Genomic DNA, 25,060 nt, shown 5'->3' on the forward strand with positions numbered 1-25,060 from the left:
CCAAGGCTGAATCACAAGGTGGGCTCAACTCATATCCTCTAAGATCCCACATTAGCTAATCAAAGCAGGCTGTTAATAAATCCTGAAAGCAACATCCTTCCCTAATAGCCACAACAACAGTAATAGACCAAAACATCCGAAAGGCTGCTGCAGACAAAGCTTGATGATGGAAGTAAAGGGGGAGGAGGGCCCTTCAGTCATTTACGATAACTCATAAAACTTTAAAAATTAGTTGGACAGAAGTGTTTACAAGTAACTAGAATCATCCCACAGATTTAGCCTCTGATCCTTGTTTTAAGGGGGGGGGAAAGTGTTTTTTTCATTGATTTTGGGTGGGAAAAAAATGTAGCTTTTGAGCTCAGTACAATGAACTATTTATCTGGCCTGACAAGGCCAATCAATCTACCCCCGCTGTTTATTATAAGGGGGAGCAGAATACTGGTAGTCTTGATGGGTGGGGGAGGGCCAGAGGCAGCCCTGGGCCTGGTACACAATGCTTCCCTTCAGCTGGAAATTTATGTGAGGCCCAGGTGACCCAGGAGGTCAGGGTGAAGCCTCGGACAGAATGAAGATGATTTGTTATGGACTTCATATTTAGAGAATGCCTCCGTGTACTCGGGTCCCACAATCACCGGCAGATTCCATATATAAAATGCCTCAGAGTGAAAGGTTGGCCATAACCAGGCTGCAGGTCCAAGGCAGAGGCTTTCAAAATGGAATGTAAGGCAGTTAAGCCTCCCTCTGCATTCCAATTTCTCGTGAATGAAAAATTCCATAGGGGAACTGAGAGGCCAGATTTTCAGTGGTGAAGAGATAATCATCTGAAAAATTCTATTCCTTCGTTGATTTAAAGTTCTCAGGTAATTTTACTAAACTCATCCAAATAATTACCTCAATTCCTTACCTTAATTAATTCCTTCTCTTGTTAAATTAATTAATTACTTTAAATCTCTTATTGACTTGACAAACACCAGAGCTGGCCAAAGAGGCCTTGCTGCTGGTCAACGTGTGTACAATTGCCGTGCCTGCAGACCCAAGAGGCAGGCAGAGGAATGGGAGGGCTCCTTCTCATTGGTTTGGAAGTACAGAAAGAAGACACACTGAACTCTAGCTCACCAAATCCAATGAATGCAGGTCTCAGGAGTTTGAGAGCTTATTTGCAAGAATGCAGGAGGCACTTTTGGGCAAGACTGTAGTTTTACAGCAAAGGGCACTTAATTCTTAAAATGGGAAATCCCCTGCTTTGGTAGGATGAATTTAACAAAATAAGAAAAGAAAGAAAATCCTATAGCTGCTAACCAACGTGGGCCTCCAGCCAATATCTGATCTGAATAATTCAAAAAGGGAAATGTAACCCAGGGCAGCTGGAGGCAGTAGAGGAAGAGACAGGAAGGAAGAGAGGCACAAAGCTATGATCAATGTGCAGTTTACTAGACAAATTCTTATCCTGTCTAAATTTTATGAAAGATTAGCTGTTCTTTTTCCCCATGGTTATGTAAACCTGCCTTCTTTTTTTCTGGTTAATGGAACCCTTTGCTAATCTAGTTCCTGTGCCTCCTTTTGAACAGCTCTCTATTTCTCTTTAAGGAAGTAATAAGCCCACTAAAAGCTGGCAGCCGAGCACTAACCTACAGGCATGCTCAGCATGTGCCCTGGCTGGTCCGAGGTCGGGGAAAACTGAGGGACCCTAGGGTGCCCACAGTATAAAATTGAGTGAGGTTGTCTCTGCAGTCTTCTATTCTCTCTCACATTATTTCAAACCATTATCACCAAGAGGGGATGGGAGAAAAAACAAAACTCCAACAAGCTGATAGCTGAAAATCTGCCTTGAGATCTCAAAAGAGAGAAAACAAGATTGTTAAAGGTCTTCTGGTCAGACAGATGTGTTAGCTATATCTTTGCATATTCTGCCTCATAAACTCAGACAGGCAGGGTCTGCGCTACGGAGCCTAGCAGTTGGAGAAAGAACTTGATAAGGTTTGCCTTAAATTAAAAGGAGAGTATGGTCAGACACACTGCTCAGGCCTGCACCACAGCATTCTCTAAATTCACCTTTCATCCATAAGAATAGATATGAAAGTGAAATCTAAAGCCCCAGAAAAGTCATCATTTACAAATGTAGTCCACTTTCCCACTGTCAAAAAATATTTTTATTAGTTCCCTTTATTACAGTTACTATACATACAGTCCCTTGCCAAGTGTGTGTGTGTATGTGTGTCTCTCCAAAACATATACCAAAAACCAAAAGGACAAACTCTATTCAATTTTTCAGCAATATAAAGTTTGACACAGTTCACCAGAAGTTTCCAGTTTTTGTGTGCAGGGAGGGGACCTCTTTTTCCTTTTCCATACCTCTCTTATTGGTTCTTAAAATCGTTTCAGAAGACAGCAAAGAGTTTCCACTGGGCACTTCGTGCAGGGGCTTTTCTGGAGCTTTGTTGGCGAGAGGGTCTTTCTTCATCTCTTTCTTTATTTCCTGTGAGGACAGATAAAAGGAAAACAAGATTATAGTTTGAAACTTTAGAATGCCTCTTGGACTATCTTAAGCTTCATCTTTCTGGAAATGAACTATAGCAATGCCAACTTAGCATAACATGATGTTTTAAAAACACCATTTTCTGTATTTTTGTAGTTTTCTTACATTTATTAGAGAAGCACCTGGTCCTATAAAATGGAATAAGCCCCAGTATGGTGAGGCGACCTTATGTAACTATGGCCATTCCATGTGATTATAAAGAGAATGAGTGAAACATAAAAGCCACCATACAGCTCTAAGTGACAGCCTGTTCTTGTTAAACAATGACAAGCTTTGGCAAAGCAGACTCACCCCCTTAAAAAGGCTTCTGATTTCTCTTCTTCTCAACAGAGATTTAAAGAAGCATATTCCCAAATTACCATTGTGCTCACAAGGATACTAAACCCAAAAGAAGATGATTCTAATGCATTTATAGTCATCAAGTTCCTCTGCCTTTTCAACTCTCAACAAAGAAAAAAAATAAGGACGGCTTATCACTCTAGATCAGGGGTCAGCAAATGAAAGCTCACCACTCACTTTTGTAAATAAAGTTTCATTAGAACACAACTATACTCAGGCATTTAAGTATTTTGTACGGCTGCTTTCATGCTACACCAGCGGAATTGAGTAGTTGTAACAGAGATCAAAGTCTAAAATATCTGGCCCTTTACAGAAAAAGTTCGCTGACCCCTGCTCTAGGTGGACTTTTAATCAAAGCTCCATTAAGATCTAGATGTCTAAAATCTGATGGCTAATATAATTATTTCAAATTGCTTTAATAATTTACATAATTGTTTTCAAAAGCATTAATAGACCAAGGTAATAGTGACTCACAAAGTGTAAGTCTGTATACAGGAATTCCCCCCAAAGGAGCAAGGAGTTTCTAGGCTTGTCTGAATCCATAATCACAGTAACTTGGGGAAAAGTGAAAGCTTAGGGGCTGATCCAAAGCATGGCTGAATGTCAGGAAGAGCTCAAAGATGAGGAATGTGTTCCTTAAAAAGAGCCCATGAGGTAAGAAATGGGGATTGGCTCCCCTCTGGAAGGAACAGAGATGCTAAATAAGGTAGAGGGCCATGATTAGGCCAGAGCAGAGGGCAGAGGCAGAAAGAAAGCAACAAAAGTTTGTCAAAACAATGCCACTCCCCGCAGCTTCCTGCACACGCAAGAGTGTGTTAGTTACCATATCCAATTCCCCAGTTGCTGGCTCTGTTCACAGCAGCCTCACCCCTCTCTTCCTCCCTTACCAGGGCCCCACCGGAAACCAACAACTGGGGCTGGCGCTTTGCTACGTTGAGCGTTTCAACTGGCGTCCCAGAAGCCTAACTAGGCGAAGCTCAGCCCGAGGCCAACACCGGTACCTCTGCACACCACACAAAGCTGTGTGTGCTCGCATGTATGTACAGGGACACCTACCTCAGCAGCCCCAGCACCTGCTAGAGCAGCAGTTGCTGGGGGTTCCTGTAGCCTCACAGGCAGATGGCATCAGGGGACAATCTGCAAACATTGCCCGCCTGAGCCACATGACAGGATGCTAACTTGGTGATGGCTGCCAGCCTGCTATGGCTCTGAAAGTAAAGACAACAAGTCACCAAGTGGGCTCATTTCCTCACCGGTTGCTTCTTTGGGGGAAAAACAGTTGCTCAAACCTCACTTTCCATCGCAGTGTGGGTATGACTGTGCACGCGCAAATTCCCCACCTAGACACAACGTGATGCAGTAACACAACAGAGCATAACACCCAACTTTGCCAAGGAGTAATTCAGAGAAAGTCAGTGGGTTGAGGACGACATAGCAAGTGCCTACTTAGCACTAACTGCTAATGGCATGCAGCCGGGGAAGGGTGAGAGAAGCAGTGCCAGCATTGTGAGGCTGGGGTGGTCCCTGGAGAAAGCCTCAGAAGCCATGGTTCTCAAGAAGGCTCACCCTTACTCCCCAGTGCTTCAGAGCAGCACATGGGGAGCAGTTGGCTGGGAAGGACTGGTCTGATCAAGAGCAGGTGCTGAAGGGCTGAGAAACTGGCACCAAGAGAGAGGCTGGCCCATAAATTCCAGACTCCATTGTTCCCCCAGTGATTGTTTACATTTGCCAAATAGAGAAGCTGAATGATAACTGAATTGCTTAAGTTGCTTCTTTAGGTGGAAGCAGGAAGGAGACAAAACCTAAAATATGTCTTGCATTTTTTTCACAGAAACCAATCGGACACATGGCCGTGGCAGTTAATTCTATAGGCTCCCCACCTGGATAACACCCAGGCTCAGTGCAGCCCCATCCAAAGCCAATACCTTCTCTCCAACCTGCCCCTTCTCCCAGGAAAGGGCAGCCTGTCTTGTTTGGTACCCCATCATCCACCCACTTACCCAGAGTAGAAAACTCAGTATTATCCCCCTATCTAAGCAGTCACCCAGTCTGGCTGCATCTACTTTCTCAGTCTCTCTGTTTCTTTCTCATCCTCCTGTAATATCTTAAAAACATAAAGGGGAAAAAACATAAATGCCAAGCAAAGGACTTGAATAGACATTTCTCCAAAGAAAACATACAAGTGGCTAATGAGCACGTGACAAGACATTCAACATCATTAGTCATTAGGGAAATGCAAATGAAAACCACAATGAAATACCCTTTTGTACCTACTAGGATGGCTAGAATTTTAAAAGAAAACAAGTGTTGATGATGTGGAGAAACTGGAATCTTTGTATATTGCTAATGGCAATGTAAAATAGTGCAGCTCCTGTGGAAAACAGTATGGCAGCTCCTTAGAAAGTTAAATATAGAATTACCACGTGATCCAGCAATTCCACTTCTAGGTATATACTCAAAAGAATTGAAAGCAGGAACTCCAGCAGAATTTAAAGCTTTGCCCCCAAGGCAAACTTGTATGCCAGTGTTTACTGCAGCTTTATACATAATAGCCAAAAGAAGGAAATAACCCAAGTGTCCATTAAGAGATGAATGGATAAACACAATGTGGTTATAGCCACAAAATGGAATATTATACAGCCTCGAAAAGAAATAAAGTTCTGATACATGCTACAACATGGATGAACCTAGAAAACATTATGCTAAGTGAAATAAACCAGACACAAAGGGACAAACACTGTATGATTCCACTTACGTGAAATATCTAGAATAGGCAAATTCATAGAGATAGAAAGTAGATTAGAGGTTACCTGAAAGGTTGGGAGAGGCAGAATGGGGAGTTATTGTTTGATAGTTAAAGGGTTCACTTTGGAGTAGTGAAAATGTTTTGGACATAGATAGTACGGATGGTTGCACAATATTCTAATGTAATTAATGCTACTGACTGTACACTTAAAATAACGAAAATGGTAAATTTTATGTTACATTACCACAATAAAAGGAACAGAAAACCCCCACAGGAATAGCAGCTAACATTTGAGTGCTTACCATGTGCCAAACCCTGCTCTAAGAGCTTCACCTAGACTGCAACATTTAATCTACACTATAGCCCTACTCAGACACACACACACACACCAAGACCCAGGGGGCTAAGCAAACTTGCTCAAGGTCAAACAAGTAGGAGCCAGAATTGGAACTCAACCTGTCTAGCTTCAGAGTTCATCTCTCTCATTTTTTTTTTTTCTTTTGAGACAGTCTCACTCTGTTGCCCAGGCTGGAGTACAGCAACGTGATCAAAGTTCACTACAACCTCCACTTCCCGGGTTCAGGCAATTGTCATGTCTCAGCTTCCCAAACAGCTAGGATTACGGGCACGTGCCACCTTGCCCAGCTAATTTTCATATTTTTTAGTAGACACAGAGTTTCGTCACGTTGGCCAGACTGGTCTCAAGCTCCTGACCTCAAGTGATCTACTCAACCTTGGCCTCCCAAAATGCTGGGATTACAGGCGAGAGCTCATCTCTTAACCATTCTTTCCCAGAGTCCTGCCTGGATTATAATCATGTCTTCTTGCCTCCAATCTCTCCCCTCCCAGTTCAGCCTCTACATAATGGACACTCAAATGTCTGCTGTTCTTGTCAGTCCCTACAGAAATCTCCAGTTACTTCCAAAAGACCGCAGGACAAGCTTTCATTCAAACACTTTTCAAATTGAACAGCAAACCACAAGTCCCTGTGTACTTGCTTCTGGCTAAAAATATCTGACATGCATGCTGACCCCACAGAATCAATTACCATGCAAATATAAGTTGGGGGGTGGTGCACTGCTTGGACAACACCTTATGTTCACAGAATCCTGGCGTCATGGACTCCTATCCACAGGCTCTAAAAATAGGTGATGATGCTAGCAATAATACAACTGTACACTGGCAAAGGCTTATAAATTAAAGTGCTTTAGCAGCTATTTTTTCACTTGTTCCTAACAACACTGTCAGGGAAAAAAAAAAAAAAACAACCTGATTTTGCCAAACATACATTTTTATACAAGAATAGTGAGACCCAGTCAGAGAAGATGCAAGACCAGATGAAGGCCACAAAGCTAGCAAGGGGCAGAGCTGGCCACGAGACCAAACTCTGAGCCTTCTAGGCAGAGCTCTCCTGCTACATCTCACCTCCTAAGAAGAATCAGTGGCATGACTATAGGAGGGAGACTGAAAACCACTCAGCCTATGGCTCCAGTGGAAACCTTAGCTTCCCTCCACAATTAAATGATGTAACAGATCACCTTACCTATAAAGCCCAATACTATTAGGCCCAAATCTTTGAAGTCCCTTATTATCCATCCACATAGAAGAGCTCCTTCCTGCAGGGGAGGGTTGGCTTGGAACTAGAGCAACTCCTGCCTCTGCATAGCTGCCAACAGCCATGTACCTGGAGCTCTCCGAGGTTCTGATCCAGGTCATGGGACTCTGGATTTCCTGGGACTGGGGGTTCCTAGACCCCCAGACTTTAATCGCAACTTTCCGACCATCAGGCCCGTGTTTTTTACCATTTGTTAAGAACCTGGGTCCTATAATCTCAGTAGTAGAGGCCACACCCTGAACCAGAATTACAGACCAGGAGGGTTTATGGAAATGCATACATAACTGCCCACATATATAAATCAGCAACGATTTTGCTTGCTTGAAGACAATATAGAATAGACAGGGTATCAGCAAACCTCTTCAGAAGGCAAAGGAAACCCAGCTTCTCTTTATCTCAAATCTGATCTCTTAACAATGGAAACTCAGCATGTACAATAAAACCGAGGTCATTAATAAGATATCAATGCTGCAAGGACACTTCAGCTATGTCACAAGGACCACTTAAGAAAAGGAAGAGAACTCACACCATTCCCTTCCCAAAAGCATTGTACCAAACAGAGCCTGGGATGGCTCACCCACATTCAGAGACCAAAAAGCCCCAATAATGCCACTCTGGCAAAAATTTTCCACGACGCATTCAGCGGCCTGCAAACAGCAGCCTCGCCGGGCAAACACATGATGTGCATGCAACTGCAAGCTATGCTAGGATGGTCTGCTTCCTGATAAGCTGCGTTGCCTGGATCTGGCTGGCTGCTGAGCCAAGTTGGCTACCTTTTTTCTATTCTCCGTCCCCCATCCATTTCATGCTTTACAGGTACTGGCGAGTTGGCTGGGTTCAATGTTAACTCCTTTAAATTAACTGGTCAGTCTGTAACCAAAATACTACACAGTAAAATACCAAAATATGATCAGTTTGGGGGCCCCTCCCTCCCCTCATCCTTTACTTCTTTCACCATTCATAACACAGGTTAAGGCACAGGCTTCACGATGAATTGAGAATGATGCTGTGCATCAGAAAACCAGAACTAGTACTACGTCATCATTTATCAGAGGTGTGACCTTGGGGGCAATACTTAAAGTCTCCATGCAGCCCTTTTGACATCTGTAAAAGAGGTCTAACAATAAACACACGATCCAAGAGGTGTCTTCAGGATCAAAGAGTGAATTAGAGAGTAGTATACAAATTGATTATCTACTCTCATTATTAAATAGCAAATACTATTTTAAAAAAGAACTATACATAACAACACAGATGAAATTCACAGTCATAATGTTGAATGACAGAAGCCAGACACAAAAGATTATATACTGTATGATTCCAATTATGTGAAACCCAACAATAGGCAAAATTAATCATTGGTGAGAGATCTCAGAACAGCAGTTACCCTTGGGGAGGCGTGCAAGGGAGCCTCCTGGGAGGATGAAAATGTCCTATAACGAAGGCTGGGTGATGGTTACACAGGTGTACACAGACCAAAATATTCATTGAACTGTACTTCTAAGACCTCTGCACTTCACTGTATGCAATTTCAACTTAAAAGAACACCACAGATGCTTAAACTGAAAGAAGATAGATTCTTTTAAATTGAAATGTACTGATATTTCGTCCTAGGAGGTCAGAAATACACAAAGCTAGTGCTTGGGTATTTTAATGTTCATCTCAGGTGGTGAGATGTTTTCTGGGATCAACATCAATGGGGCAGGTGGTTGGAATGTGCCAGATGCACTCTATGGAGTGGGTAAGCCACGCGTGTCTCATCTCACCTATCCAATCAGATGAATGGATCTGTTCCCAAGAGGGCATCCTTGTTCTCCACCTCAGCTGTTTTCCCCCTATCTTGCCAGATTTCCCTCTCTCCTATCACCAACAGTATTGGCACACAGAGCTGGCTGGGGCCACGGACACCAGGGAAAGCTGGGCACCACCCTGACCTGCCCAGAATGCTGGTCCTGGTACTTCTCTCTGCATTCGAAGAGCTGAGTGAGGTTAGGCAGAGCCCCCTTGGCTTAGGGTGGAAGCAGGGCAGGGAAAACAGACATCATTCATCAGCCTGCCCTCAATCCTGCTCTATTTCTTTCTGGAGGAAAGGCTTCCTTTAGACCCAGACGTAGCTGTGGGATCACAGCTGTGCCCCCTGCACTAGTTCATAGAAAACCATTTTGCAAAATTACCACTGGCAGGCGATTTTTAAAAATCACTAAAAACAAACACTTATACCAAATCTACTGATCAAGAGAGCTTTGAATAGACACAGAATCCTAGAATAGCACATTGCTCCCCCACATGCAAGTCTCTCCCCTGACCCCACCCCGCCCCAAGCAAAAGGCAAGTTTGAGGAACAGCTGCCCCGTGAGTATGTTCCCTTTGTGCAGAGACTGTGCCTTCCCAGTATTTAGCTGTCTTCACAAAAGGCTGGTCTGTCTCAGAACACCTGGGAAGACACAGCAAGTATTCTGAGAGTATGGCAGACTACCAAGGGGAGCTTCAGCTGTAGCTATAAGATTCTGTTTCTTTAAAAAATATATCTGATTACCACGATAAAAGAAAATACCCATGCTATCAAACCACCAAGTGCACCAACTTCATTAGAGAGAACTGTAAAGAAGAAAAAAATATATAAAGTAAATATAGCAAAATATGAGGATTTAATAAAGCAAGGGTGGTGGGCACATAGGTATTTGTTATATGCTTTAAATATTTCATAATTTGCCCTAAAATTACATAGCGAAACCATGTTGATGTTCTCACACCACAATGGCTTTCTCATACTTACAAAATATGCTGATGCTCAGAAAAGTGCTTTGATATATACTGATAAATATTCCAATGGTATTTTCAGCTCAAAGCTAACAAGGAAATTTCAAGAAATGTAACAGGTCTATTGCTGTGTTCTATGTCAATCTTTAACTGCACATTTGCAATATCATATACTTGCAGTATTATCTCCCAAGAATCACTGATAACACGAATAGGAAAATAACAAGAACATGAGAACAAGGGCAAGAAGCTCTTGACCTGCAGTAAAGGGATGAACACTATAAAGACCACAACAAGTGACAGACACTGGACAAAAATGAATGGCTACCTTTGTGTCCCACAGAGATAATGTTGCTTCCTGATGTACAGTGTAATTACTTGCATGACTGTTGGTGCCTTTATGTTTGCCCATACCCCACTAAACATCTAGATTATTACCACTGGATCAAAGGGTGTCAATATCAACCAGTTGTTTGGACACTTAAAAATATCTATCAGATGAATGACCAATTTAGTAGACTGTTATGGGCAAGACGGCTATCTATAGATGAAATAGAGTATTTTCCTTTTTTTGGTGGGGGGGAGGGAAGAGTCTTGCTCTATCATAACCTCTGCCTCTTGGGTTCAAGTGATTCTCCTGTCTCAGTCAGCCTAGTAGCTGGGATTACAGGCACTCACCATCACATCCAGCCAATTTTTGTATTTTTAGTAAAGACCAAGTTTCACCATGTTGGCCAGGCTGGTCTCGAACTCCCGACATCAAGTGATCAGAGGCAGAATATTCTCAATTGAGCCCAAAGCTGCAACAACATGGAGATCTGTATCATCCCTATAAAGATACGACTGGATCACCATCAACTTCTCACCTTACAAGATGCAGATCAGGCTTAGAAGCAGAGGGAAGAAGATAATACAGTAAGAAAATTCATGTGTCCCACTGGCTGCTCTGAAAAGCCATCTTTGCATTGTTCCTCGTCTGCCTCCTTGCTCGCCGCAGCCGCCTCCGCCGCGCGCTTCCTCCGCCGCCGCCGACTCCGGCAGCTTTATCGCCAGAGTCCCTGAACTCTCGCTTTCTTTTTAAATCCCCTGCATCGGATCACCGGCGTGCCCCACCATGTCAGACGCAGCCGTGGACACCAGCTCCGAAATCACCACCAAGGACTTAAAGGAGAAGAAGGAAGTTGTGGAAGAGGCAGAAAATGGAAGAGACGCCCCTGCTAACGGGAATGCTAATGAGGAAAATGGGGAGCAAGAGGCTGACAATGAGGTAGATGAAGAAGAGGAAGAAGGTGGGGAGGAAGAGGAGGAGGAAGAAGAAGGTGATGGTGAGGAAGAGGATGGAGATGAAGATGAGGAAGCTGAGTCAGCTACGGGCAAGCGGGCAGCTGAAGATGATAAGGATGACGATGTTGATACCAAGAAGCAGAAGACTGACGAGGATGACTAGACAGCAAAAAAGGAAAAGTTAAACTAAAAAAAAAAGGCCGCCGTGACCTATTCACCCTCCACTTCCCGTCTCAGAATCTAAACGTGGTCACCTTCGAGTAGAGAGGCCCGCCCGCCCGCCCACCGTGGGCAGTGCCACCCGCAGATGACACGCGCTCTCCACCACCCCACCCAAACCACGAGAATTTGCAACAGGGGAGGAAAAAAGAACCAAAACTTCCAAGGCCCTGCTTTTTTTCTTAAAAGTACTTTAAAAAGGAAATTTGTTTGTATTTTTTATTTACATTTTATATTTTTGTACATATTGTTAGGGTCAGCCATTTTTAATGATCTCGGATGACCAAACCAGCCTTCGGAGCGTTCTCTGTCCTACTTCTGACTTTACTTGTGGTGTGACCATGTTCATTATAATCTCAAAGGAGAAAAAAAACCTTGTAAAAAAAGCAAAAACGACAACAGAAAAACAATCTTATTCCGAGCATTCCAGTAACTTTTTTGTGTATGTACTTAGCTGTACTATAAGTAGTTGGTTTGTATGAGATGGTTAAAAAGGCCAAAGATAAAAGGTTTCTTTTTTTTCCTTTTTTGTCTATGAAGTTGCTGTTTATTTTTTTTTGGCCTGTTTGATGTATGTGTGAAACAATGTTGTCCAACAATAAACAGGAATTTTATTTTGCTGAGTTGTTCTAAAAAAAAAAAAAGAAAAAGAAAATTCATGTAGTCCCTAACTTTTTTTAAAAAAAAACAAGCAATACTTATTTCTTTAACTGGGAATCTTAGACATTCAAAATGAATTTACTCATTTAAAAATTAAACCTTTAAAGCATTAGAAGAAAATAAAGAATGTTTCTACAATCTCAGAAAGGCAAAAAAAAATTAACACTTTGACACAGAATTTAGAAGGCGGAAAAGAAAGGGTCAATAAATTACAGAATGGCAGGCGCGGTGGCTCACGTCTGTAATCCCAGCACTTTGGGAGGCCAAGGCAGGCGGATCACAAGGTCAGGAGTTCGAGACCAGCCTGGCCAACATGGTGAAACCCTGTCTCTGCTAAAGATACAAAAACTTATCAGGGTGTGGTGGCGCGTGCCTCTAATCCCAGTTGCTTGGGAGGCAGAGGCAGGAGAATCGCTTGAACCCAGGATGCGGAGGTTGCAGTGAGCCAAGATTGTGCCATCGGACTCCAGTCTGGGTGACAGGTCAAGACTCTGTCTCAAAATAAATAAATAAATAAATAAATAAATAAAAATAAATTACAGAAAGCTAAGAATATAACATAGCAAACAGCAACAACGACAAAATTCATCAACGAAGACAAAAGACAAACTAGGGGAACGTTGCCTCTTCTATAGAGAGAGCTCCTTCTACAAAGTATCAACAAAAAGATCAATAACCTAACAAAAAAATAGCAAAGGACAGGTCACAACAAGAAAGAAAAACGTGACTCAAACATACAAAAAGATGCTTAACTGCATTCACAATGAGAGAAGAGAGACAGACCCCCTCATATTGTTTTACGCTCAGAAAAAGAAAGAGAAGCAAAACTAAAGGCAGGTAGCCCAGCGCCTAGGAACCAGATCTGAAACCAGGCCTGGGCCTGCCTGACCTAAGCCTGGTAGTTAAAAATCGACCCCTGACCTAACCGGTTTTGTTATCTACAGATTCCAGACATTGTATGAAAAGGCATTGTAAAAATCCCTGTCCTGTTCTGTTTCATTCTGATCACCAGTGCATGCAGCCCTCAGTCACATACCCCCTGCTTGCTCAATCAATCACAACCCTCTCACGTGCACCCCCTTAGAGTTGTGAACCCTTAAAAGGGACAGGAATTGCTCAGTCAGGGAGCTTGGCTCTTGAGACAGCAGTCTTGCCAATGCTCCCGGCCGAATAAACCACTTCCTTCTTTAACTCCGTGTCTGAGGAGTTTTGTATGCGGCTCGTCCTGCTACAACGAGAGAAATGAAAGTTACAGTGGTATTCCTGTACAATGATGCCCGACAGTGCTCAGTACACAGAAGGACCCTGTATCATTCTGGCTATTTTCTCATACCTAGAATTGTAGCATTTACATACTGTATTATAATAATGTTTACATGTGTCCTTGCACTAGAATCTGGCTCTCTCAGAATACTGTCTGTTTTCACAGCACGTGGCATAGTGCCTGGCACACAGCTGGTCCTCTCAAAGAATGGGGGCTATGAGGACCCCAAGAACAAACCTCTCCAGAATTTGACAGTTTAGGGAAGGACATACCTAATTTTTAAATTACAATGAGATATTTTTATTTGTCAGATTGTCAACAGTAAAAAAAAATTGATAACGTCAGCAAGGGTGTAGGGAAAGAAAGCCTCATATACTTTCTAAGGAGAGTATAAATTGATAAATAAATTTGTACAACCTCTGTGGGAGGCAACTTGACAACTGACTATCAAAAATTTAAATGTCTGTGCCTTTTGACTCAGTATTTCTACTCCTAGGAATTTAAACTACATATATACTTGTACACGTGCAAAACAGCATATGTACAAGATTAATCGTTACAGTATTGCTTAAATTAGCAAAAGACTGAAAGAACATAAATGTGTATCAGTAGAGAGCAGCTGATGAATGGCCATAAATCAATCCCATGCAACACTCTCCAAGACTGAAGCCAGTCTGTATGTACCAAGAAAGACAATCACCAAGACATGTTGCTAGGTTTAAAGAAAAAACAAAAAAAGCCTAACGTATGCTAGCATTTGTATACATTTGTATGTAAAGAAGCCACACACAATAAACTGATAACTGAGGCTGCCTCCAGGGAGGGGAACGAGGTGGCCGAGGGACAGGGAAAGCATATATTTTGTCCCTTTTAGCTGGCACCATATGCCTCTGTTAGCTATTCAAAATTTTAATTAACTTAAACATTGAGTAACTGAAATATGTTTACTATTTCCTGATCATTAAACTATTAACTGCTACCTTTTTTTTTTTTTTTTTTTTTTTGCAAACAAGTGTGAACGGAAAATAAATCCTGGGGTCTCAAAATCACTAAGCTAAAGGAAAAAGTCAAACTGGGAACTGAGTCACGCAAACCTGCCTCCCCTTTTGGTTCCTAAATACAATGGCTACAAGATGAAAAGCTACATGCCTACCCCACATTTTACCCACAAAGAAATTCCTAGTGAGCTCCAAGGTCTTTACCCTAAGGTGTTTCTGTTAAGATTTCACCATGGCGGCCGGGCGCGGTGGCTCAAGCCTGTAATCCCAGCACTTTGGGAGGCCGAGACGGGCGGATCACGAGGTCAGGAGATCGAGACCATCCTGGGTAACACAGTGAAACCCCGTCTCTACTAAAAATACAAAAACTTAGCCGGGCGAGGTGGCAGGCGCCTGTAGTCCCAGCTACTCGGGAGGCTGAGGCAGGAGAATGGCATGAACCCGGGAGGCGGAGCTTGCAGTGAGCCGAGATCCGGCCACTGCACTCCAGCCTGGGTGACAGAGCGAGACTCCGTCTCAAAAAAAAAAAAAAAAAAAAAAAAAGATTTCACCATGGCAATGTAAATTGATAGCTTATCTTTATGGGTCGCCCCGCTCACCAGACACAAATGCATATCTGATTGCTCTCCTGCCCCATTTTGTCTATGTTATCTTATGTAAAAACGCAGATTCCCTGCATTTTTCCTCTGCCCCATTTGTCTATATTATGTTATGTTTAAAAAAAAATGCAGATTTACCAAGCCAAAGGCATGAATAACTATTTTTCCCTACCCTCCTCTTACATGAAAATTGTATACTTCTGAATATCCCACACTTTCCCCTTTAAGTTTGGGAGCCCTCAAAATCATCTTCAGAGGAAGGCATAGGACCTGTCTCTCAGGTGCGTGTCCTTAACTTTGGCAAATAAACTTCCTAAAATGATTGAGACTTGTCTCGTCATTTTTCTCGACTGACACAAGGAAGAAGTTGACACTGCCCCAATAAGAGTTTAGCTATATAATTTCCACTACCGGTTTTAAAGATCCAACAGTGTATGCTAACATATACAAAAGATTTATACAAAGCTTTCCAGTCTATACATTTCATTAGAGCAGAGGAGATAGGAAAGTTAAGATGTGGAGAAAATCAGGCAAAACCCAATAATCAATGTTTCTTTTCAATTATATGATATAAAGTTCAAGATTCAAGGCCAGGGGCAATTGCTCACACCTGTAATCCCAGCACTCTGAGAGGCCAAGGTGGGCAGATTACCTGAGGGCAGGAGTTCCAGACCAGCCTGGCCAACATGGTGAAACTCCGTCTCTACTAAAAACACAAAAAAAGTAGCCAGGTGTGGTGGCACGTGTCCGTAAACCCAGCTACTCGGGAGGCTGAGGCAGGATAATTGCTTGAACCCTGGAAGTGGAGGTTGCAGTGAACTGAGATCGCACCACTGCACTCCGGCCTGGGTCACAGAGTGAGACCTCGTTTCAAGAAAAAAAAAAAAAAAAGATTCTTGAAATGCAAGAATAACTAAGGGCATGACAATCAAGAAAAATAAAATGCATATAAAGAGGCAACATTAAATCTTATTGATGATAGGTTTATCATGGGTAGGATCCAGCTTTCTTTGGGGTCCAGAGTACAAGTAAAAAGAGCTAAACAGTTTGGTTAATTATGTTCTAAAAGGTTAATTACACGATCTCAAATTGAGTCCCCTAAGGGATGGGCATTTTTCCCATCAAAGTCTCCTCTGGAAAAATTTTTAAATGTTTCTTGCTACATCATACCTAGTCCGTGAAACAGTACACCCAACACAGGAACTGTTAAATCACGTGCTAGATAAAAAGCTTGCTCTTGGAGGAGAAAAAAGAGGAAGCAATATCCAAGGTCCAACGGCCATTTCTGCTGTCTTTTTAACAGCTTTGATGATGAGTAAGAGCCTGTCACAGTGCCCTCACCCACTGGGCTGTAAGCATGGGTCCTTACGTCTAGCCCCAAGAGTCAGGAATAGGCCTCATTCAGTGTTTCACTCCCAGGCATTCAATGAATGTTAGCCATTATCGTTAGTTCTATCATTCTTTTAACAGTGTGCCACTATAAATGAAAGCATTTATAGTCACAATTGCCTGCAAGACTAATAGTCTAACAGAAAAAAATTTAAGTGCACTAGGATCTTTTAAATACAAAAAGAAACGGAATCGCATCTTCATTTCCCTATGTCTTATGGTATTAGCTCGCCATTATGAAGAGTATTCCACGAACAAGGTACTTTTCTAAGGCTTTACTTGGCATAACACATTTAATGCTCACAACCACATTAAGGGATGGGGCCATTATTATTTGTATTTGACAGATAGGGGAAAGTAGGTCCCAAGAGGCGGTGAGAACACAGGCAAGAAGGGGCTGGGTGAGGAATGACCCTGGGTGGTCCTATGGCCATGTCCCCATTCCTTCACTCCCTAAGACCGTTCTTGCTCTGAAAGGCCAGTCTCCAGAAACTGCCATTTAAAAGAGGAGAGACAAGGAAAATGACTTTAGTATAAACTTTTGGCAGCAACCAGCATGAGGGCCAACGATTTGAAAGCCAAGCCCAAGTCAAGAAAATCTTGAATTTTTAACAAACAAAAAAGCACCTGTTTACTGGTTGTTGAAAGAATGTTTATACACATTTATATCCAGGATAACTCGATTGTCAAGAATAAATTATTCCAAGCCCGTGACAAAACAATGCCATTTCATGCTCATTTCCTGATTAAAGCTTTTAGACAGCTGGGCATTTTCATTTCTTAGAGCTGTAGGGAGCTATGCAAATTTCCACGCAGCAACTCCAAGATCATTAATCTACGGAAGGCATGTGCTAATAGAATACTGGATTTTACATTGTTTCAGTGGAGAAGAGGAGGGGTGGGTTAATCTAATTACCCTATGTGTGGTCACCTGACTGTGGCTAACAAAAAGATCAAATGCTAAACTGTACAATCAGCAGCAAATTCCTAAGTAATGAAGCATTTCACATCACAAAAGGAATGGGAGGAGGAGGATGACATTCTTACAGTGCTTGAAACCAAATACTGTAGCAATAAAAATAATCACAGCAAGTTTAGACAAATGATAGGCAGGGCATTTTAATTACCATAAGGAGCTATAAATCAGTGTTGGTCTGTCTGTCTGTCTCTCTCTCTCTCTCTCTCTCTCTCTCTCTCTCTCTCGACACATACACACACACACACACACACACACACACACACACTAAAATTTGGCTGGGGGCAGAGGCTCACACCAGTAATCCCAGCACTTTGGGAGGCCAAGGTGGGTGGATCACAAGGTCAGGAGATTGAGACCATCCTGGCTAACACGGTGAAACCCCGTCTCTACTAAAAATATAAAAAATAAGCTGGGCATGGTGGTAGGCGCCTATAGTTCCAGCTACTCAGGAGGCTGAGGCAGGAGAATGGCATGAACCCGGGAGACAGAGCTTGCAATGAGCTGAGATCACACCACTGCACTCCAGCCTGGGCAACAGAGTGAGACTCTGTCTCTAAATAAATAAATAAATAAATAATAAAACTGTAAGGTATTTCTAGAGAGAAGGATGGCTACCTAGAGCTCAAGTTGTCAGGAACCAGACACAAGTGGGAATCGAGAATTGGACTCACCCTATAACCATGAGCATGCATCTGGCATGTGTCACTCATGGCATGGTACTGTTATTCCTTCTTCCAGTAAGGAGCAGCTAGATTAGAAAAGGCAGCAGCCTGGCCCAAGCAGCTGACACTTCAATTCCTGGTTCTGATACCGCTGAGGGCGTAACCTCGGTGCCTCAGTTTTGTTAGTTTGTCAAACCATTCTGAAGATTAAATAAGGTCTTGTGAATAATGGCACAGCCTCTGGGTCCCAGGATTCTCTGGCTCCATCAGTAGGAGGGAGAACCCCACCTGCCAACAGACACGGGCCAGGGGCTAAGAAGGGATAGTTGAATGCTAAAAGGAAAAACTTTTTAGTATGCAACTCCTAATGTGGTTGGTTTTGAAGAAATTTCAAAAAATTTACTTCCGTGCACTGGCTCCCTCAGAAGGCTACTGGAGGGTGCATTCCACCAAGTCAAGTGAGTAAAACAAGAAAGAGAAGGATGCAGGATCCAGGACAGTCAATGAGAGAGAGGAGGCGGGGGAGGTGTGATGGGAATTTCCTGGCTGACAGCTGGGCAGCAGAGTGGAACGAGAGGTTGGAAGGCTCTGGTGTTTTTCCAGAAGAGGGAGAAGAAGAGAGGTAGAGAGGGGGAAGGTGAGGGGCAAGAAGAAAAGGGGGAGGAGGGAGAGGGGAAGAGAGAGAGGGAGAGAGAGGGAGAGGGAGGTGGGGGTGAGAGAGGGAGGGAGAGAGAGAGAGAAGAGAGGAAGTAGGGGAGAGAGAGAGGGAGGGACGAAGAAGAAGGAAGGATGGGGGTGGGGAGGGAGGGGGGAGAGAGAGAGGGAGGAAAGGAGGGAGAGAGGAAGACAGAGAGAAAACAAAAAGCTATATATGGAAATTAGTTATAGTATATTCTTGCTTCAATATTCAATATCAACATTGCTACATTAATGAAAACATTAAGTACAGATTAAAGCAAAACCTGAGATATGTGCATACAGAAAAAAGCTGAAGTCCTTAACTACCATGAGAGTTAAGAGATCATATCTAGAATTGACAAACCAAGAGAGCAGCAATGAATATTATTCAGAAGCACAGCAGCAAATAGAAGAAGCAACAGCTAGAACTGAAGAACGACTGCCTCCTAGAAGATAAGGACACAAAGAGAAGGGACAAGAGGCTGCGGGGTACTCACACATCTTTTAGCACCATATGACTTTCAAAACTGTGTGTGGGTAACCACTCAAAAATTAATAATTAAAGATATACATGTTCATTCCAAAAAATAAATAACAAAAGGGGTAGGGAGCAAAGGATAAAGGTGGCCCATCCCCCAGTGAAATCCCATTCCTCCTCCTCTGGGAACCATTAATGAGGGGGGTGTGTGTGTGTCCATCCCTACTTGTTTTTAAACACAAATGGACTCTTTGTGTTATACTGTAACTTGCTTTCTTCAACTTAACAATGCATCTTAGACATCTTCTCTATCAGTTAGAGCTTTGTCCCTCTTCCTCATAGCTGCACAGAATCCAACTGTAGGATAGACCAGTATCAAAAGGGACAGTCTGGTTGTGTCTGGAAGTAGATTTTGGAACATGGATGTGAAACTGCCTTTGCGAAACTTATAACTGAGGAAATTATGACAATGAAAGAGATCAGACTTAACCGACTCCATCTTTCTTCTAACCTTTAAGCTGTCCTTGTTCGTTCCTGGGCGTAGGCTGAACTAACCTTGGAAAGGAATTTAGTTTATGGTTTGCCTCCAAAACAAAATTGATAATAGCCCTTTCCAGAAAAGACCCTCTTCTTGCCTGGGGACCAGTATGCCTTTGGAGGGCTAAGAAATTAGCTGCAAGATTAGAAATTACAGTTTAGGGGTCATGCAGCTCCTGGCAAGAGTCTGACCCTCCCCAAATTGCTCCTGGGGATAACATCACTACTGTAAAACCTAAGATCAACGCTTGAGATATTTTGCAGACCCTGTACTAGATCAGCTGACACCATCCAGACTGGTAAACTGCCTCAACCAGTTCTGCGATCCCACCCAGGAACATAAGATAGCAAGAAAACCTAACTTTGACCCCCCACTATAATTCCATCTCCAACCTGATCTGAATCAGCACTACTCACTTCCCAAGCCCTACCTGCCAAATTATCTTTTAAAATTCCAATTCCTTGAGTAATAATAAAACTCTGGTCTCCCACACAGCCAGCTCTGCAGGAATTACTCTTTCTCCACTGCAATTCCCGTCTTGATAAATCAGCTCTGTCTAGGCAGCAGGCAAGGTGAACCAAGTGAGCTGCGTGTTTGTCACCATACCATAGATGAAGGGACAACAGTTGTCCTCACTGGCTCTTCTGAAATGCTGATGGAAAAAAGATTTGTGGCACAGCAAACTATGGCTGTTTCTGAGATCTGGCAAAATCTCCCTTGCCATTTAGACCACTGGAAACCTGGGAGTGGAGATTGCTGTCTGGGATATACCTTTTATATATACCTCATCTGCTCCTGCCTGAGGCAATCTCCTTTCTAAATTTCTGTATCCTTGGCTGATTAAATGGGTAACTTATTTGAATTTTGCTGGGTGGGAGACAGTTCTCTTCTCACAGAACTATAACCCACATGAAACCATCCAGTTGTCTCAAGTCCTCTGCAAGTACAAACAACACTACATTGAGCATCACTGTGCCTATAACTCTGCACATATACCACAAAGGTAACTGAGGGACAAATTCCCTAGAGTGAAATTCCAGGTCAACAACTTGGTGCATCCTTACTTTTAGCAGATAAAAAAAAAAATAGGCAAAATATTTATCAATTACATTCCCACCAATAGCATGGAAGAGAGCTGATTTCCCCATACTACTTTTAAATGTCTTCATTTTTGCCAATCTGATAACAGAAGATGATATTTAATTTGCATTTCTTTAATTAGTAGAAAATAAGGTTGAACAGCTTTCCATATGCTTACCATTATCCATTTGTCTTTTTCTGTGATGAGCTTACTCATGTCTTTTGTCAATTCTCCTACACAGCATCCTGCCTTTTTTCCCTCTCATTTCTAATAGCTCTCCGTATATAAAAGAAGTACCCCTGGGGCTGTCATACGTGTTGCAGAATTTACCTGTTTGTCATTTGTCTATTTATTCTATTAATTCTATCTCTGTCCATACAGAAGTCTCTAATTTCTATGTAGTAAAATCAATCAATCTTTTCCCTTAGGTCTTTCAGATTTGTGACATGATTGCGAAGGCCTTCCCACTCAAAGATTATTTTAAAAGTACAAAATAGGCGGGGCGCGGTGGCTCATGCCTGTAATCCCAGCACTTTGGGAGGCCAAGGTGGGCAGATCTCTTGATGTAAGAAGTTCGAGACCAGCCTGGGTAACATGGTGAAACCCCGTCTCCACAAAAAATACAAAAATTAGCTGGGCACGGTGGCATGCACCTGTAGTCCCAGCTACTCAGGAGGCAGGAGGACCACCTGAGCCCAGGAGGTGGAGGGTGCAGTGAGCTGAGATTGCACCGCTGCATTCCGGCCTGGGTGACAGAGCAAGACTCTGTCTCAAAAAAAAAAGAAGTACAAAATACCCATTTTTCCTAATAATTTTAATGCACATTATTAGAAGGCCTCTCATTCTCCATCTGCTCCTGCTTCAAAAAAAAGAAACACCCAGAAGCCCAATTTAGAATAACTCATATGGGGAATTACAAGGCCCTGATTTTAGGAGCCTGGTTTCCAAAGCTTAGTTTTGAGGGTGAGGAAGCATTTCAGAGTGGGAAATGCCCACTGATCACAGCTAACACAGGAATTTCTTCATTTGTGCTTAGAAATATCTGCCTTTATTTAGCTTAAAGAGAAATAATGTTAACAAACAGGTTAACAGGTCATGACTAAATTTGGTCATTTCTTCTCAAAACAGACTGCCCATCTACCAACAACAGGATCCATATTTCCCCTGGCTCTGACCCCTGTCTGGGTTCTATAAGCACTCCTGACTCTACTCCATCATGGGACCTGGCAGCAAATACCCAGAGGCCCCCAGAAGTGACACTAAAACCTTGAGGACACTATTCCTTAGCAGCCCCACAATGACAGAGAAGGGAAATGTTTTCTAAAAAACCTTTTCCTAGGTTTAATCCTTATGACTTCTAGGACACAGCATCAGGGGAACAGAAGAAAAGGTGATGGTGCATTATCATTAAATCTTTTAGCTAAAATTACTAAGTGTCTTAATTATATATCAGGTTCTATGTCAGTGGTAGTGTTAAAGATGGCCACTGCTACCTAGGGTCTCACCATCTAGCAATGCCGGAACTCTGAGTGGAGTGGACATCTCCAACTCTTTTTTTTTCTAGACTGAGTCTCGCTCCATTGCCAGGCTGGAGTGCAGTGGTGTGACCTCGGCTCACTACAACCTCCACCTCCCAGATTCAAGCGATTCTTCTGCCTCAGCCTCCCGAGTAACTGGAACTACAGGCTGCGCCACCATGCCCAGCTAAATTTTGCATTTCTTTTTTCTTTTTTTTAAGTAGAGACAGGGTTAAGTAGAGAAACCAGGCTGATCTCAAACTCCTGACCTCAAGTGATCCACCCAGCTTGGCCTCCCAAAGTGCTGGGATTACAGGTGTGAGCCACCCTGCCTGGCCAGCTCCAGCTCTTAATCAGAGTTCCAGTCACTTCGTGACCATGCACAAGGTCATAACCTCTCTGAACTGAATAGTCCTTAGTAATAGTTTCTTACCACTGCTCTAACAAATTACCAAAAACTTGGTGGCTTAACCCAAAGTTAGTATCTCACAGTTCTGGAGGTTAGAAATCCAGAAACTGTCTTACTGGGCTAAAATGGAGGTGTTGGCAGGGCTGCATTCATTCGGGGGCTGTAGGAGAGGAGAGGAGGTTCTCTTGCCCTTTCCAGCTTCTAGGGGTTACCTGCATTCCTTAGCTTGTGTTCCCTTCCTCCATCTTCGAGGCCAGCAGTATGGCATCTTTAATGCTCACTCTCTCTCTGACCTCTGCTTCTATCATCACTAACTCTGATCTTACTGTCTCCCTTTCAAAAAAAAAATTTTTTTTAAATTGTGGTAAATACATGTTACATAAAATTTAACATCTTAACCAGTTTAAAGTATACAGTTCAGTAGTGTTAAGTACAGTCACATTGTGCAAAAGATCATCAGATTTCTTTTCCTCTTGCAAAACTGAAAAAAAAAAACTCTGTACCCATTAAACAACTCCCTTCTCCCCTCCCAGGAGCTCCTGGCAACCACCACTCCATTTTCTGTCTCTGTAAAGTTGACTTTAGATACCTCATATAGGTTAAGTCATATAGTATTTGTCCTTTTGTGACTGACTGGCTTCTGTCACTTAGCATAATGTATCAAGGTTCATCCACATTGTAGCATGTGTCAGAATTTCCTTCTTTTGAGGCAGAATGATATTCTGTTGCATAGACACCTGGGTTGCTTCCATCTTTTGCCTTCTGTGAATACTGCTATGCACATGGGTATACAATATCTCTGAGACCCTGCTTTCAATTCTTTTGGATATACACCCAGAAGTAAAATTGCTAGATCATATGGTAATTCTATTTTTAATTTTTCAAGGAACTGCCACACTGTTTTTTATGGTAGCTACACCATTTTACATCCCCACCGGCAGTATATCAAGGTTTCAATAGTTCCACATCCTCACCAACACTTGTTTTTTCTTTTTTTATAGCAGCCATCCTAATGGGTGTGAGGTGCAATCTCACTGTGATTTTGATTTGCATTTACCTGACGGTCAGTGATGTTGAGCATCTTTTCATCTGCTTGTTGGTCTTCTTTGGAAAACTGTCTATTCAAGTCCCTTGCCCATTTTGAATCGGGTTATTTGTTTTGTTGTTCAGTTGTAGGAGTCTTTATAGATTCTGGATATTAACCCCTTATCAGATATATGATTTGAAAATATTTTCTCCATTGTTCAGGTTGCACTTTCAGTCTGTTGATTGTATAGTTTGATGTATAGAAGTTTTACATTTTGATGTTGTCTAATTTATGTATTTTTGCTTTTGTTGCCCATGTGCTTCCTTCTTATAAGGACCCTTGTGATTCTAATCCAAAATTCTTAACCATATCTGCATCATAAGGTAAACATTCACAGGTTCTGAAGATTAGAATGTGGACACCTTTGAGGGGCCATTATTCTGCCTACCATAGTCCTTATCCTTAAAATGAGAATAGTAGTATCTAATTCAAAGAGTTATGACAACAAAATAAAATAGCACATGAACTGAGCTTAGAACAGTGCCTGGCATACAGTAAATATTAGCAATTGTCATTAACATAAAGTGTTACAGGAAAGAGACAAGTGTTGCTAAGGGTACTGGTAAGAACAGAAACTAAGGCCATTCATTCTGCCTGGGAAAACTCTTTCCAAAAGGGACAACATACCAACTTGATCATAAGAAATGAGAAGAATTTAGAAGGTCTGAAAAGAGCAAGCCAGAGGGGAAAATTCTGAATTTTCTCTCACATTCTGACATTGGCATTAACATCCCAGAAATCTTGTTTCTTTCCTAAGAAGCCACATCTGCTTTTTGACAGTAGCTGTGAGGTGATTTTTTTGTTTATTTATAAGGAAACATGCTCAGCTGAATTTCTGAGTCTTAAACAATTCACAAACTTTTTCCCAGCAAACTATTTTTAGAGTAGAAAGGGAATTTTTTTTAAAGAAGCAGCTCATATTTATAAAATTTGTCCTCAAAGCTTAAAAACAGATCTAAAAGTTTAGCACCAGCCCTGTCCCACCCTCATCACTCAGTACCAGAAAGGCAGACACAGCATGCCTTTGTGAGTCCTCTGGGACTCTGATTTTTTAAAGTTAACCCCTGCTAATCTCTCTTCCCCTGGAACGTGCACAGTAAATGGCAGGTGAACAGAATAATAAAGGAAAATAATCACTTATTGATGTTCTTCTCATTTCTCCTTGCAGACATGCTGGGAAGCTGTGATAATTAACTGACTGAAATATAGAACAATTTCTCAA

The 25,060-nt window shown here is 42.3% G+C and overlaps 2 protein-coding genes across 14 annotated transcripts in view; one reads left to right on the plus strand and one right to left on the minus strand.

The window, feature by feature from the left end:
• SH3KBP1 (SH3 domain containing kinase binding protein 1) overlaps positions 1–25,060 on the minus strand; it is a 363,386-nt gene that overhangs the window by 220,061 nt on the left and 118,265 nt on the right. For 11 of the 13 annotated variants that reach the window (XM_050776630.1, XM_050776634.1, XM_050776625.1 and 8 more), the window contains one exon: positions 2,353–2,476. In XM_050776630.1, the coding sequence (XP_050632587.1) occupies positions 2,353–2,476 (124 nt within the window). Of the gene's footprint in view, positions 1–2,352; positions 2,477–2,827; positions 3,285–3,349; positions 3,369–25,060 lie in introns of those variants that run through there. The other 2 variants (XM_050776626.1, XM_050776632.1) reach the window with 2 other exon arrangements.
• On the plus strand, positions 10,916–12,023 carry LOC126946406 (prothymosin alpha-like). The gene has a single exon (XM_050776643.1). The coding sequence runs from the start codon at positions 11,111–11,113 to the stop codon at positions 11,441–11,443; it is 333 nt and encodes a 110-aa protein (XP_050632600.1). The 5' UTR covers positions 10,916–11,110; the 3' UTR covers positions 11,444–12,023.

Source organism: Macaca thibetana, chromosome X (assembly GCF_024542745.1).
Source record: "Macaca thibetana thibetana isolate TM-01 chromosome X, ASM2454274v1, whole genome shotgun sequence".
Taxonomy (NCBI): Eukaryota; Metazoa; Chordata; class Mammalia; order Primates; family Cercopithecidae; genus Macaca; species Macaca thibetana.

Excerpts from the sequence above, each read along its gene's own strand:
- LOC126946406 (XM_050776643.1), top strand. The coding sequence starts at position 11,111 with ATGTCAGACGCAGCCGTGGACACCAGCTCCGAAATCACCACCAAGGAC.